Consider the following 14,295-nt stretch of genomic DNA (forward strand, 5'->3'; position numbering starts at 1 on the left):
AGCCTTCCTCTATTTCCTTCTCTCTCTCTTTAAACTCTTTCTCTCTCTCTTTAAACTGTGCTCTGCATCCCACAGGCTATTCCTCTGACGGTTTATGTTTCACTGCTCGTTCCTCTTTAAACACACACACGCACACACACGCACACACAAGCACGACCACACCCGCACATATCAGCCAGTGCACTCTTACAATTTCTATCAAACATATTGTCTGCAGAAGGGTGCACACACACACATGCACACACACACAAACACTTTTCAATCTGTGGATCATGTTGCCCATACCTTGTAGACCCTCTGGGGATCCAGGTGCCTGTTAAGCACACAGACAGATAGACAGCGCCTGACTGTGCTTACTGTGTTACAGTCTTTCAGTAAGTGGTGTGGAATGATACCTACCGATCAAAACCGTGGAATACCGGAATGCTAGGCGTTTCTGGCAGTCCTACACAAAATGTGCTTTTACCTTCTCATAGTTGTCTACTATGTGCAGTAGGTATTTGGTTTTACTTTACATGAGTCTATTCCTGTCATCTGTTTTTTGAGGCGCGTTAAGAAAATATGGGATGTAGAGTCAGGTGGCTGAGCGGTTAGGGAATCGGGCTAGTAATCTGAAGGTTGCGAGTTCGATTCCCGGCCGTGCAAAATTACGTTGTGTCCTTGGGCAAGGCACTTCACCCTGCTTGCCTCGGGGGGAAATGACTAAATGTAAATGTACCTAAGAGTTGGATGCATAATCAGTGTGACACATCGTTGCACTATGTGTGTGCACTTACGGTATGGGCGAGTGTGCATGTGCGCGTGCGTGTGCGCGCGGCACGGCACGCACCCTCTTTCCACGAGAACCCGGGAGGACTGTAGATCAACGTGGAGGTCCGCATTCCATCCGTGATAACATCTCGTCGTCATGCCAAAGACTGAGAGAAAGGGAGGGAGCACGGGAGAGAGCAAGACAAGACGCCTGTCTCCCCGCGTGTGTTCGGAGGGGAGCTTCTCATTGATGAGAAGTCAACCCGTGCCTCCCTGCCCGCCCATCACACATCATACCGCAGAGACCACAGTCCTTTAAGCAGTGACTCTCGGCCATGACGCGAGCACGCAGTATTTCGGAGCACCATCGGGTGGCGCTGTGATGCTACGGCGCTCTTTTCAATCGACCGCACGTGTCCGTCGTTTGATGCGTTCTTCTCGAGATTCCCCATCCCCTCTCCTAACTCTTTCTGCCTCATTTTCACTGCAAAGAGGACGACAAATTCAACCATTTTAAGAGAGCGGCGTAGAATGACAAACACACAGAGGAAGAGAATAACATTTGACTAAATTGTGTGCTTAGTAGATTTAACATTTTTGGGGAGCTCATTGTGTCTATTTTTGAAGCATAAGTGAGTGGAAATACAACCAGATAGTCAAATGGGTAAAGCTTGGCTATTCTCAAAGAATTTCATTGTATTGGATGGAAACTATGTAGGTGAGTGTGTCTGCCTGTCTCCCGGTCTATTGGTCCGCGGAGAGCAGATAGAGTGCAGTACATGGGGTCAGATGTGTGTCTAAGGCCAGTCAATGTCGTCAATACTTGCACTCTTCCACGCTGTGGCTGGACACAGCATCAATGCACACACAGGCCTCTCATCCAATGATCTACACAGGCTGTATGGGTGAAATGCAGAATAAGGAACTCCAGGCTTCATCTCTTATTGATTTTGATTTGCAGTTAGCTTTAAAATCCCCACAATTTTGGAGTCCTTGTTTTAATTTATGAAACAAGAAAATGAAATGAATGATTTACAAGAAAATGAAATGTTTTGTATTTTTTATTTAGCTCCTGGTCTGTCGGTTATTATAGTCAGTAAATGAGCAAGTCTTGTTGGTAGTGTACTTCACTGAGGATCATTATAACTAGGGGTGGTGGTAGCTGGTGGTCTGAAATGCTGTGCACTGTAGTGTTTGTGGGCTATGCAGTTCTGAATGGCCAACATTGTTCTCTGAATCTTTATAGATGTTGGTGGTGAGGGGGTGGGGTACAGCTTTTTTGCAATCTTGAAATCACGTCCCGCTTTCTTAGCTTATTAAGCTTGTTTCACTCTGGTGAACACACATGCCCCAGCCGTCAACATATTTGACCCTGACCATGTACGTCTGCATGACTATGTTTGTGTGTACAAAATGTATAGTTGCATAAAATGCATTAAAAGTCAATTTTTTCCTCTTACTCTGTCTCTTTCCCTCCCCCGTCTCTCTCCTTCTCTCTCTCTCTCTCTCTCTCTCTCTCTCTCTCTCTCTCTCTCTCTCTCTCTCTCTCTCTCTCTCTCTCTCTCTCTACCTCTCTCTTTCAAAACTTCTTTGGTTGCAGAATTCCTTAGTCATTAAAAGTACAGGGAGTTTGAGACTGTCTGATTCTTATCCAAGAAGGACTCTTTGTGTAAATGTTTATTCAGCAATAGACAAGAATAACTTGGTGCTCTTCTTTGTGTTAATGCATTCACATAAGGGCTTGTTGTTACACGGGGCTATTACAATGGCTAGTATTAAGGCTGACAAGCCATTCATTCCAATTACAATTACCAAAACACTAGGAGAAGTAAGCAAGGCAATGGTAAGTGAAATTGATTGCATCTCACAAACACTATCCGCAATGTCCAATTGATGACCCAGTATTGAGCCTTTCTGCCTGTGCTGCTCAATGTGTGTGTACGTGTACGTGTATGTGTGTGTGTGTCTCTCGCCCCCCTTTGATTCCTATTGTCTATGATTACAAGTTTGCACAGATCTCCTGGTATTAAAACAGGGTTAAAATGCCCAGGTCAGTTGAAATAGCCCGCATCATTGCATAGGACCACAGACATCCCTTCCATGCAAATGTCCAAAAGATCACAGCTTCAGCTTCATCAGGCAACGACTGGGAAGACTTTGTTAGAGATCCAAAATAAGACATCCCTAAATGTGTAGGATGAATGAGTATTTCAACCTTCTATCAGTTGATGTGCCCCCCAACCACCCAACCCATGTACCCTCTAGTTCAGTGGTTCCCAAAGTAGGGAACCATCTGACCCCCCCCTTGGGAGGTAAGATGGTTAACTTGCATGGTTAACTCGCATTAACTATCGAGCTCCCGAACTAGCATCACATCAAACACAGAATGTGGATGCATTAGCATGTTAGCTGCGGTGGCATATACGGGGGCCGGTTCTGGTGGGCTGGTCTGGATCAAAGTCCAGGGCCTATTTTTACTCCCACGTATACGTAAACCAACTCCGTGGATGCGGGGGTCGCGAGTCACTGGCACCATTATTTTAGGGTTCGTGGGCTGAAAAGTTTTGGAACCCCTGCTTTAGTTGACATGGATCTTTGGTTGTTTTCAGGAAGGAGATGAAACAAAAGGACAAAAAAGGATTCTGCTCCTAGGGTCACGTCTGACCTGGAAAGAAAAATCTTGGATGTTAGCTGGGCATCAAGCGACAGGAGAAAGGAAGGAAGGAAGCAGAGGTAGTTGTTCTAGAGATCAACTGATGAAGTCACAGAGAAAGAAAGTGGAGGGGGGGGGAAGAGGTGAATGGAGGAAAGGGAAGAGATGGATAGAGAGAGAGAGAGAGAGAGAGAGAGAGGGAGGGAGGGAGGGAGGGAGGGAGAGAGAGAGAGAGAGAGAGAGAGAGAGAGAGAGAGAGAGAGAGAGAGGGAGGGAGAGAGAGAGAGAGAGAGAGAGAGAGAGAGAGAGAGGGAGGGAGGGAGGGAGGGAGGGAGGGAGGGAGGGAGGGAGGGAGGGAGGGAGGGAGGGAGGGAGGGAGGGGGAGAGAGAGAGAGAGAGAGAGAGAGAGAGAGAGAGAGAGAGAGAGAGAGAGAGAGAGAGAAATGGACAAAGCAAGCATTAAACATTGCCGGCCTATGCCTGGCTTCGTTCTGGCTTCGTTAAACCAGCCGAGGAGGAGGAGGTTATGTGTGTTTACCTGGCGCAGGTTGCGGGTGACGCGGACATCATGCCAGGCGTTGTCGTTGAACTTGCCGTTGACGGGCTCCACCAGCGCCTCAAAGGCGCCGGAGCCCAGGTTGATGACCAGCCACACGGCGCCGCTCTTCAGCGACAGGTTGACGTAGTCGGCCGACTTCCCCGTGTGCAGCATCAGGCCGTTCCTCTGGAGCGTGCGGAACGAGAGCGTGATCTCGTCCGTGCTGCTCTGGATGGGCGTCAGCGACAGGTCGTAGCAGAAGAACTCGTTCCCCTTGAAGGTGGCCACAGACTCCTCCTTTCCTGTTGGCGGTGAGGGAGGGAGGAGGGAAAAATGGAGAAAGACAAAAGACGGAGAGAAAGAGAGAGAGAGAGAGAATGCGGAAAACAGATGGGGAAAAAAGAAATGAGAGAAATGTCAGCACAATGTTCACATACAAACCGTGCTCTCCTGTCATTCTGCCTACCCCACATCCTCCTCTCAGCATGTCAAGCTTACACACATCAAGAATAAAACATGTCAACCAGCACAATGGACATCTGTCAAACTCTGGCCTAGACCCCACTATCGCACGTCTGGAGACAAAGTGAGACTTCCTGTCTCCAGCCATCCCATAATAATCCTATAGACCCCGATGCAATTTAGACCATTACACCTCTGTTCACCTAACTCCGTGACCACAACGTAAGTGGGTGTTATGTGTCAACTCCTTCCCCCTTGACATAAGGTGTGACGGGTGGCGACACCATCTTCCTGGTGGTAATTTCCGACAGTCCCTGAGGATTTCGGTGGAAGGATCTAGCCCAGGTAATGAGGTTTAGCACTGAATCAGGGGGAGCCCTCCTAGGAGAGGGGGATCATCTAATCCAGTTTATCCCAAAGTTCTATTACTGCAAATCACTCCAACCCTCTGCTGACATTTCCCTTGGGAGGCTAGGATGGCTAGGCTAGGCTGAGTCAGACTCGGAGCACCTGATTAGAAAGTTAGCTGTAATCCAAGCTCAGAGTTGGTAGGATGAGGTAGACAAAGGCATGTGTTACACTGTATTTGGGAGTCAGGGGAGTCAGATGGCTGAGTGGTGAGGGAGTCGGGCTAGTAATCAGAAGGTTGCCAGTTTGATTCCCGGCCGTGCCAATTGACGTTGTGTCCTTGGGCAAGGCACTTCACCCTACTTGCCTCGGGGGAATGTCCCTGTAAGTCGCTCTGGATAAGAGCGTCTGCTAAATGACTAAATGTAAATGTATTTATACCAACACAGTAATGTGCTGTTCGTCACATCTGTACGTTTAGCAGCAAGGTTGAAAGGAGTTTGGTGCAATTAGCATGTCTTCTCCTTCTTAACATTCTTGGAATGCTAGACATTGTTACAAGTTAGATCTCTTATTAAGCTCAGATTTATTGATACTGTACAGCACTTCAGTCCATATTTTGACAACCCTACATTCAGGTTATATTTTCTACCAAATAACTAGATAGAAATACCTAAAACTTTCCAAGGGTAAGTGGATATCGATATTGATATCTGGCTTCGGGAACATAACAACCTTTGCTGTTACTTTACAGCATACACTGACCCCACACCCCTCCCCCATACTGTGACTTCTTACACTTTTTAAATAATAATGTATACCACTAACTCTTAAAACCTGTGTTTTTACAATAGGTAGCTATACAGTAGGTAGTTAGATGGTAGTTGATGGTTGGGTTGGTGAGTTAGATACCAGATTAATCTTGTTTTGGATATAGAGTGTCATTGTGGCAAGGGGAGCAGGGACTGGGAGCAGGGACTGAGCGATAGAGAGAGAGAGAGAGAGAGAGAGAGAGAGAGAGAGAGAGAGAGAGAGAGAGAGAGAGATAGATAGATAGATAGAGAGATAGGGAAAACAATCTGATGAAAATAGTCTCCTTGGGGCGTTAGTGTTGCTGATGTTGTTTAGAACAAAAGCGTGGTAAATGGACTGCGGCAGCGTTTTCAATTATGTATTGAGTTTGACGGGAAAAAGTACAAAATAAAACTGTTGAGGTTGTTAAGTGTAAGCAACAAGCAGCTTGTGATTGCTTCTACGAGTCCACTGTCAAAGAGATTAGAATGGATCGCACGGATAGGAAAGACACAGCAGAACTCAATAACCTTCTTCAGCTTTTTTGTTTACGTTATGTTTATGAAGTGACGGCTGCAAGAACAAACGGGAAAAAAACAACAACGACTCGACACTGACTAAGCGTTACGAGTGACAGGAAATGACAGGGGAGGGACATTTTCCCACAATGCACCAGTTGCTGACAGGGAGCTATGCTATCTCTGACCCTGTCATTGCGTTAGACTAATGTCACGGCAAAAAGTATCTTCATAAAAATCGTCCATCAGCCAGATTGTGTTGGAGCAAAAATACCAAGAACTATGACGTAAAGGGAAATAAACATTCCATCTGACACATTTCAGAATAGAACCTGGCACCTGAACTAAAAAAGGAAGACAACGTTTATTTTCTGTTTGCTGTTTTGTTTGTCACTCTCTCGCCCTCTCTTTCCTCCACCCTCTTGGCCTCTCTATCTGCCTCCCTCTCTCTCTCTCTCTCTCTCTCTCTCTCTCTCTCTCTCTCTCTCTCTCTCTCTCTCTCTCTCTCTCTCTCTCTCTCTCTCTCTCTCTCTCTCTCTCCCTCTCTCCTTTCATGACGTCTCTTCTTTGATTCTCTGGACTTCTCTCAAAAGGGCTTTCTCCTAAAATACAAGTAAGCCCTCTTCTCTATCCACATGTATGCTCTAATAAGCCAGTGATCCCTCTGCCACACTACAGAGTCCTAAAAAAGCCCTCTTTGCCACAAGTACAGCGAGAACCACTCCAGCCTCCCCTTTCAAACGAAAAACGAACATAAAGATGTATTCTTTTCGTCCTGTCCTTCTGTCCGCCTGTCTCTCTCCCTCTCTTTCTCTCTAATTTTCTCTCTTCTCACCAACCCCGCTCAGATCCCTTTTCATTTTACCAGAGAGCTTATGGGTCGTTCACTCTCTATAGAAAGGCAAGGCGAAAAGAGGCAAATACTCTGGATGTACTAGTGTAATCTTGAAAACTCTTAATGGAATGCAAATGGCAGCTTGGCAAGAAAAGCTGAGAACGACTTCACTTTCGGCAATTGAAGAAATGAGCAAGAAGACTTTGTGCTATTCTTTGTTCGTCAAAAGCATCCTTCCAACCCTGCATGTCCTAGAGCCTAGGTCCCTAATTCTACAGTATGAAAGCTTGTCCTTGTCCCTGTAAGGGCGTCTCTCTCAGGGCTGTGGACTGGTGGTTGGTTAGCATGTGCTGCGGGATGGAATTCCAACCCATGTGGGATCATTGGCCGTGCATCCCCTCTCCACACCCATGCCGCTCCCAGACAGGAAGGACCAGGCATGTCGCTCACCAGGGAGGTCAACACGCTCAATAGCTCAGATAGAGTTTCCCCAATGGGGGATATCACACACACACCGACACACACATCGACGAACACGCACCGCACCGCCACACACACACAAACTCGCACGCATACTGTATGAACCTGTACGACCACACGCGCACACACACAGACACAAAGATCGAGCTGACCGTTGGAACTTCCAGGCCACTGTGGCCAAGGACTGTCAGTGTCCCTAGGGGGGAAACCCTAGATGTCAGGGACACCTCATGTCATGGATCTGAACTCCATCCAAATATGTAAACGAATCCACTCAGGGTGTGTGACACATGTCAATTCAGCAGTATGCGGTTACAACTCACAGGACAGCCACCAGGGTCTGTCAGGGAGTGAGGGAGCTGAGTTGGAAGTCAGAAAGATGCATGAGCAACACATGATGCACAACATGAATAAAATGTGTGTCTCAAACTGAAACGCTATCGGCACAGGCGATCGGGTTTGCAGTTTTCTGTCCCTTTTTAGAGGGAATGCTTAAAAGTGACTGTTATTACAACAATATGAGTGCAGTGTAGCACGGGTCATTAAATTGGATTGTGGAAGTGTGGAGAGGCAGGATTTAATAAGATACGACTTCCTCCATCACAAACTTGTGTGGAACATTAGTCAACGCATAATGGACCTTAGCATACTGCTTCTTGGCCGATTGGTTTATATATACAGTCGTATTAATTAGGTTGAGCCTTTTTTGTGAAATTGAAAGAAAAAGCAGGATGGATATCGTCCAGAACACTGTGTGTGTGTATGTGGGTGCGTGCGCGTGCGTGTGTTGTGTGTGTGTGTGTGTGTGCGTGCGTGAACACGAATGCATGCACTCTATGTGTATGTGCAGTATGTAGGTATGTGTGCATGAATATGTGTGGTTGTTTGTATGTGCGCTCGTGTGTGTGTTTATTTGAGTCATCACACACAGCAGGGGCTACTGAGGTGCCGTGCCAGGAGTCACACCCCGCCTCCTTCCACTATTCTGCTCTGCTCTTTCATTGGTTACTTCCGTAAACACACACACTGGGGGGGGGGGAGGGGGTGCACCGACGTTTCACCAAAAAGTGTGTGAGTGTGTGTGGGTGTGGGTGTGCAAGAGCACTTGCGTGCGTGAATGCACACTTTCCCAGTCCTCCTCACTGGAGTCGACATCAGCTCACTCTTATATCCTATCCACAGTGATGTCTCAATCATTGTCTCTAGAGAGCCATGTCCACCACAGCAAGACTACCCTCTGGCCCCCAAGAAAAAAAGGCACCTTATTTGCCAAGTGGCCAATGGGAAGGTAGGTCGTATGTTAATGCTTCGAAGCCTAGTCATGATTCAAGGAGGGGTGCAAGGGCTCAGAGATGGTTAGTGTCCGATGGTAGCCCTGCAGCAAAGCCAGGGTAACCGCTGTTTGTATGCCCGCTCTGAGGCGGGGCAGTGACAAAGAACCTACCCAGACAGACACACATAAGGCGTTCGAGTGAGGCATGAGGGGAGGTCAAAACGGAGAGTTGTAGCCCGGAGGAGTGAAAGCGAGGGAGGTAGGGAGAGGGGGGAGAAGGGGTGGGGGGCAATAGGGAAAAGAGAGAAGGATGAAGACAGATTTTGAAATGACTGAGTGTGTCTGTGTGTGGGGGGGGTGGGGGTGAGGGGGGGTGTATGTTTACGTGTGTTTCTGCTTGTTTCTGTGAGTGCATTAACTGTGTGTGTGTTTGTGTGGTTGTGAGTTTGTGTGTGTTTGGGGTTCTTGTCAGCAGGGATAGAAAGAAAAAGATGATAAGACAACATGATTGATATGTGTTGTTCAGATCTCCTGCCTCCCTGTTCCACTCCACATGGATTTTTCTTTCCCTCAGATATAAATCTAAAATGTCAGCTGTCCTTACCAAAAAAGCCCCGGAAGAAACTGAATTCTAAACTGTGTTCTGAGCTCAGGCAAGCCAATAACTTTCTTTCCGCTAAGACAAAATGACTTCCTCACTTTACAAAGTGTGACTAAAGGAAAACACATTTCAACATATTTCCCTTAAAAAATGCTGAACACATCTCTTACAATACTTCATATACAGTACAAATCAATAATTCACTACACGCTACATTAAGTATACATATAGAAGTTTGCACTGGGGTTTTAAAGAATAAGTCTATTTCGACGGTAGCACCAAGTTTGAACTTTGACCTTCCCATCTCAGTATTATTGACTACAGTGTAATTACTACGGTGTTCATCTCTTATACAGAGCTATTGATTCTCCCCAAAGCTGACCTAGCCTGAGGCGCAACGTTAGCTAATTCACAGATTAGGTCTCCATGTCTCTGAATCGACGGCATCTGGGCCCTTTCGACAAAAAGCAGAGAGAACAATGTCTTGCCTCTCAGCCGCCAGTTCTGCCTCCCCTTTCAGCAGAACTGATGATTACTGTATATTGATCCGTGGACTGATTGCGCTCGCCATAATGAAGGGTATAATTTGCTGTCTACCCACCTCATTTGCAGATGTCGAGTCGTCTTTGTACCTCTGGCCCCTTTGCTCTTAGCTTTCCCGTGAAAGCTCATTGACCTGGCGGTGAATGCAAGCCAACGCAGCTCAGTGCTTTCTTTTGTTAGCTATCGACAGCTAGCTCACCCTTAGTGAATGTGCTATCTGCAGTTAAGAATTGTAGGTTGATGTATTGTATTGTGTACATTCCTCCTGTGGTATTCAGTTTGGTCTGGGCTAAATAAGAATGAAGAACAGAGATTTGAAAAGTATTCTATTTAAGGTAAGTAGATACAGGTGTTGATTTTGACACTAAGACCATGATTAGAATAAAGCAAGAGTACTTCGACCTTAAAAGCAGACAGTTTCCAAAGGGAAATGTGCAAAATGTTGCCACTAATTATCATTAATTAAACGGTCTCCAAATCAACTGTAGTTTCCATAGTGGATTTCATTTAAAACCAGCTTATATCAAAACAATGATAGGAAACAAAGTAATACTATGAACAATAACTCATTGAATTATATCAAAGGTGACCCGATTCTTGAAAGTGGCATATCTGCCCCGCTACACAAAATCACACGTTGACCACAGTACTCTCCATTTGACATCATTACGTAAAGAGTCTAAAAAGTGTCCATAAAGCTTCCTGTACCCTGTGGCAAAGATGAGTCGTGAACGTGCTTTCAAGGGCCATTTTGCCTGAAACACTCTAGATGCAGCGCATCTTTAACAAGTGACCCGGGAACACGGGTCACTCATTAAAGAATACACTGTTCAGGACAATTTGAATGCTAAGTTTGTTGGATTGCCAACCGCTTTAGGTTGTGTATAAGCAGCGGAGAAGTTGAATAAAAAGGTGAAAAATACAGGATTTAGCAGTTCGGCAACAAAAGAAATATCAAACACTATTAGCATACTAATGTTGGCTTTGATAGGTGAGGCTGATATTTTAACTAGAGCCTGAATATACTGACATTTCACTTGACAATGTAAGACGTGACTCTAGCAGTGCAGCTGCCCTGCTCTGACCTTGTTGTGTAGAGGGGAGCTTTAGTTTGACCTTTACCAAGTAGCTTTCTACACTAAGTCAGTGGCTGTTGTCTGCATCGTCCTACCTTCCACTGGTCTTTATGCTCCAAACCCCACTCTCTTCACTCCCCAAGTGTCGGTTGGCATTTCCACAAGTGTTGTCTTTGGAGAATCGCTTTAGACCTCATCGCTGTTGCCTCATTCTCACGCCCTTACTGTCTCCTTTCCTCAAGGTAATTTGATGGCGGGAAAGGATTAACGAGACGTACTTACTTAGTCAAAGGACGCTTTAATTGCCTGTTGCCTGGGAGACGGAGTGTTTCTTCGAACCCAGCGGCGAGCATCACTTCATTGGCATCGTGACTCCTCGCTCCTAGCTTCCTGCTGCTCTCCTCTGCCTCCTTCCTTTTCCCCCGCCCTCGTTTTTTCTCTTTTCCCCCACCGTGGGTGTGTGACAGGTGACTATTATCGCAGCTGTGGCCTGTTGGCTCTCGAAGTGTGACACAGGGCACAAAGTACTTGTCACTCAAGACTGACTAAAGATAGGTATATGCACTCTGGGACAGAAGTGCATTAGCGACTATGTGTGGTTCAGTGTTACTGTGGGTTTGTCCACTGGAACTCGCTTCGTATATTTCTACATTTACATAAAGCGTTGTCAAAGACATTGTAACTGTCTGTGACAAAGTGACAAGAATATGTCCTGTTTGTTGCAAACAGGACATATTCTACAGTAAATGGAGTCAGATTAACTAACTAAAGTTCGGGAGGAAGATGGCGCACCAAGACTCCACTCCAATCAACTAACACACATCAGCACAGTGAAAGCACGGAGGAATGCGACCAAACTCCTCGTTTTCAATTACGAGGTCTGTATAAAGTGTCTTCTGTTCCGCTGGTCCTTGTGCTAGCATGTTATTGTCACCCTCCCGCCCTTCCCCCTTCTCTGCTTCTCTCTGTCACCTATCCAGGCTCCCCGGGGATATGCTTGAGCTGCTGCTCGGCCCTGACCCATAAGGACTCTGCCACACCCCGAGTCCATGCCTGGTAACTATGCATGCACCGTTCACATCACCTCCATCACCATTCTGCGCCTCCCCTAATCACAAGCGCCTCCTCCCAGGACCCCAGGCTCGGCTCTGCTACCGGCCTCCACCATCAGCAACAGGCTGGGCTCTGCTACCACAGCCTCAGGCTTGGCTCTGCTACCAGCCTCTACCACACTGCATTAGGCTTGGCTCTGCTACCAGCCTCTACCACACTACACAGGCTTGGCTCTGCTACCAGCCTCTACCACACTGCATTAGGCTTGGCTCTGCTACCAGCCTCTACCACACTACACAGGCTTGGCTCTGCTACCAGCCTCTACCACACTGCATTAGGCTTGGCTCTGCTACCAGCCTCTACCACACTGCATCAGGCCCGGCTCTGCTACCAGCCTCCTCCACCATCGGGCTTGGCTCTGCTACCAACCCTGCTTCAATAAAAAAAGAAAATAATAATAATAATAATAATAAAATCAATTCAATCGATGGTGTGATTACTGAACTTGTGAAATGAACTAAACGGAAGTGTTATTTTTCCACTAGAAGATCTCAGGTTCAGGGGAGGCTTAGGGTAACATCATGAGTTGAGTAGGGATGGGATGAAGGTAGGAATTCAGCGTGAGTGGATAGGGTTGGGTGGTGCTCATCCTTAAGTCCCCTGGTCTTAAGCCAAGGTTGGTGGATTAGTTGGCACAGAGCATTTATGCCACATGAAGATTTTACCACTTCTACAATACATGACAAAGTCCTGCAACTGCTAGGCATACGTTAAACCAAAGAGTCCAGTGACAGGAAGATAACCGGCTATTGGTTTTTGCTATAATCTTCCCCATCATGACTAAATGCATGAAATGTGTAGGACATGCACGGAGATCGCAATGACAGTTGCACAGATCTTCAGGACTGCGCATTTTCTTCTGATTTAGTCAATTACAACAATGGGACAAAAGTGGGAAGAGGAATACGCACGCGTGCACACACACAGTCATGAATAAGATTTACAATAGGACTCCGACACAAAAGAGGCCGTGCCGAAGCCTGCAGTTGCATTGTAGAAGTGACAATGAGTCTATTTGCTTTCATACAATCACTCCTTAGACGGAAAAAAATACTTTTAATTGCATTTGAAATCCAGACCAACTGCTGGGAGAGATACATAAATCGTCTCTAATGAAATGCATTTTTTCCACACAGTTCATCTTGAATTACTGTCGATAAAAGCACATGGAGAGAGAGAAAAAAAACAAAAACATGGCCTTTGTTTGGAAGGGTGCCTGACATTGTTTTACGTGGGTTGTTTTAATTGTATTGAATCCCTGGCAAACTGCCTGAAGAATCATCCTACGTAAATTGCTTTTACTTAATATGTTAATGTCATAGCCGGCAGGGAATTGTGTCAGTTTGTGAGCGTATTGGTCTTTCTTTGTGTGTGTGTGTGTGTGTGTGTGTGTGTGTGTGTGTGTGTGTGTATGTGTATGTGTGTGTGAGTGTGATAGAGTGCAGCCTGTGTAGGGTGACTTCGGGGTTAAGATAAAAAGAGACACACAACAAGAACACCAGTTCTAGGTCAGGCCTGGCTTTAAACAAAAGCCTCACTACTGTTAGATCAGGGATCACACATAGAACCCCAAAAAGGTCCCAAACTGTCACTATTATTGTTTTCACACATTCTACCATTCAGGTTTAACATGTTTCCTGAATACATTTTCAAAGTTGACATTGGCTGCATCTCCCTCTATGATATGCACTAAGGACTTATGTAGGCTCTAATCTCTGCTCCATATCAAGGTCCAAGTATCTTCCCTCATTCTAATTTCCCCAGTAGTGACTCACTCTGTATTCATCAAAGATGGAGCACAGCCTGGCATTACATGGAAGTGAAAAGGGTAGAATTGATTGAGTAATGTCAGAAAAAAAAGATATATGAGGTCGACTCTGCAGATAGCAAGACATATGAGGGCTCTGCGATATTAGGATGCTAACTGCTAACAAGGTGTCACGCTTGCTGTAGACGTTTTCTAATGAGAAGGTTTTGCTGCTGGGAGGGTTGACCTCCTGACTTCTTGGTATCTGGGTTGTGTCTAACTGCCCACAAAGGGGCTGGTAAAATGGTAACCCAGACAGGAAGATAAGGTGAGAAACTCACAATGTCATCTTCCACCCTCTCATCCGCTATCCAGTATACCATACATAGACAGGGATGAAAATGTTTTAGTAAATGGTATGGTTTGGAAAATATGACAGTATCCCTACAGAGAATGTGTCAAATGTAAAACTCTCTTTCGTCCCGAGTGACTCACCTCTTTATGTCACCTAATCAATACTGCTGCTGACATTTGGAGGTGAATTTGAAAGTATCGATTTGAAGGCC

General features: G+C 46.0%; 1 protein-coding gene across 1 annotated transcript in view; it reads right to left on the reverse strand.

Moving 5' to 3' along the window:
- nrxn2b (neurexin 2b) overlaps positions 1–14,295 on the reverse strand; it is a 437,850-nt gene that overhangs the window by 273,344 nt on the left and 150,211 nt on the right. The window contains exon 6 of the mRNA XM_067261168.1: positions 3,942–4,243. Coding sequence (XP_067117269.1) covers positions 3,942–4,243 — 302 coding nt within the window. The remainder of the gene's footprint in view (positions 1–3,941; positions 4,244–14,295) is intronic.

Source organism: Osmerus mordax, chromosome 23 (assembly GCF_038355195.1).
Source record: "Osmerus mordax isolate fOsmMor3 chromosome 23, fOsmMor3.pri, whole genome shotgun sequence".
NCBI classification, from domain to species: domain Eukaryota; kingdom Metazoa; phylum Chordata; class Actinopteri; order Osmeriformes; family Osmeridae; genus Osmerus; species Osmerus mordax.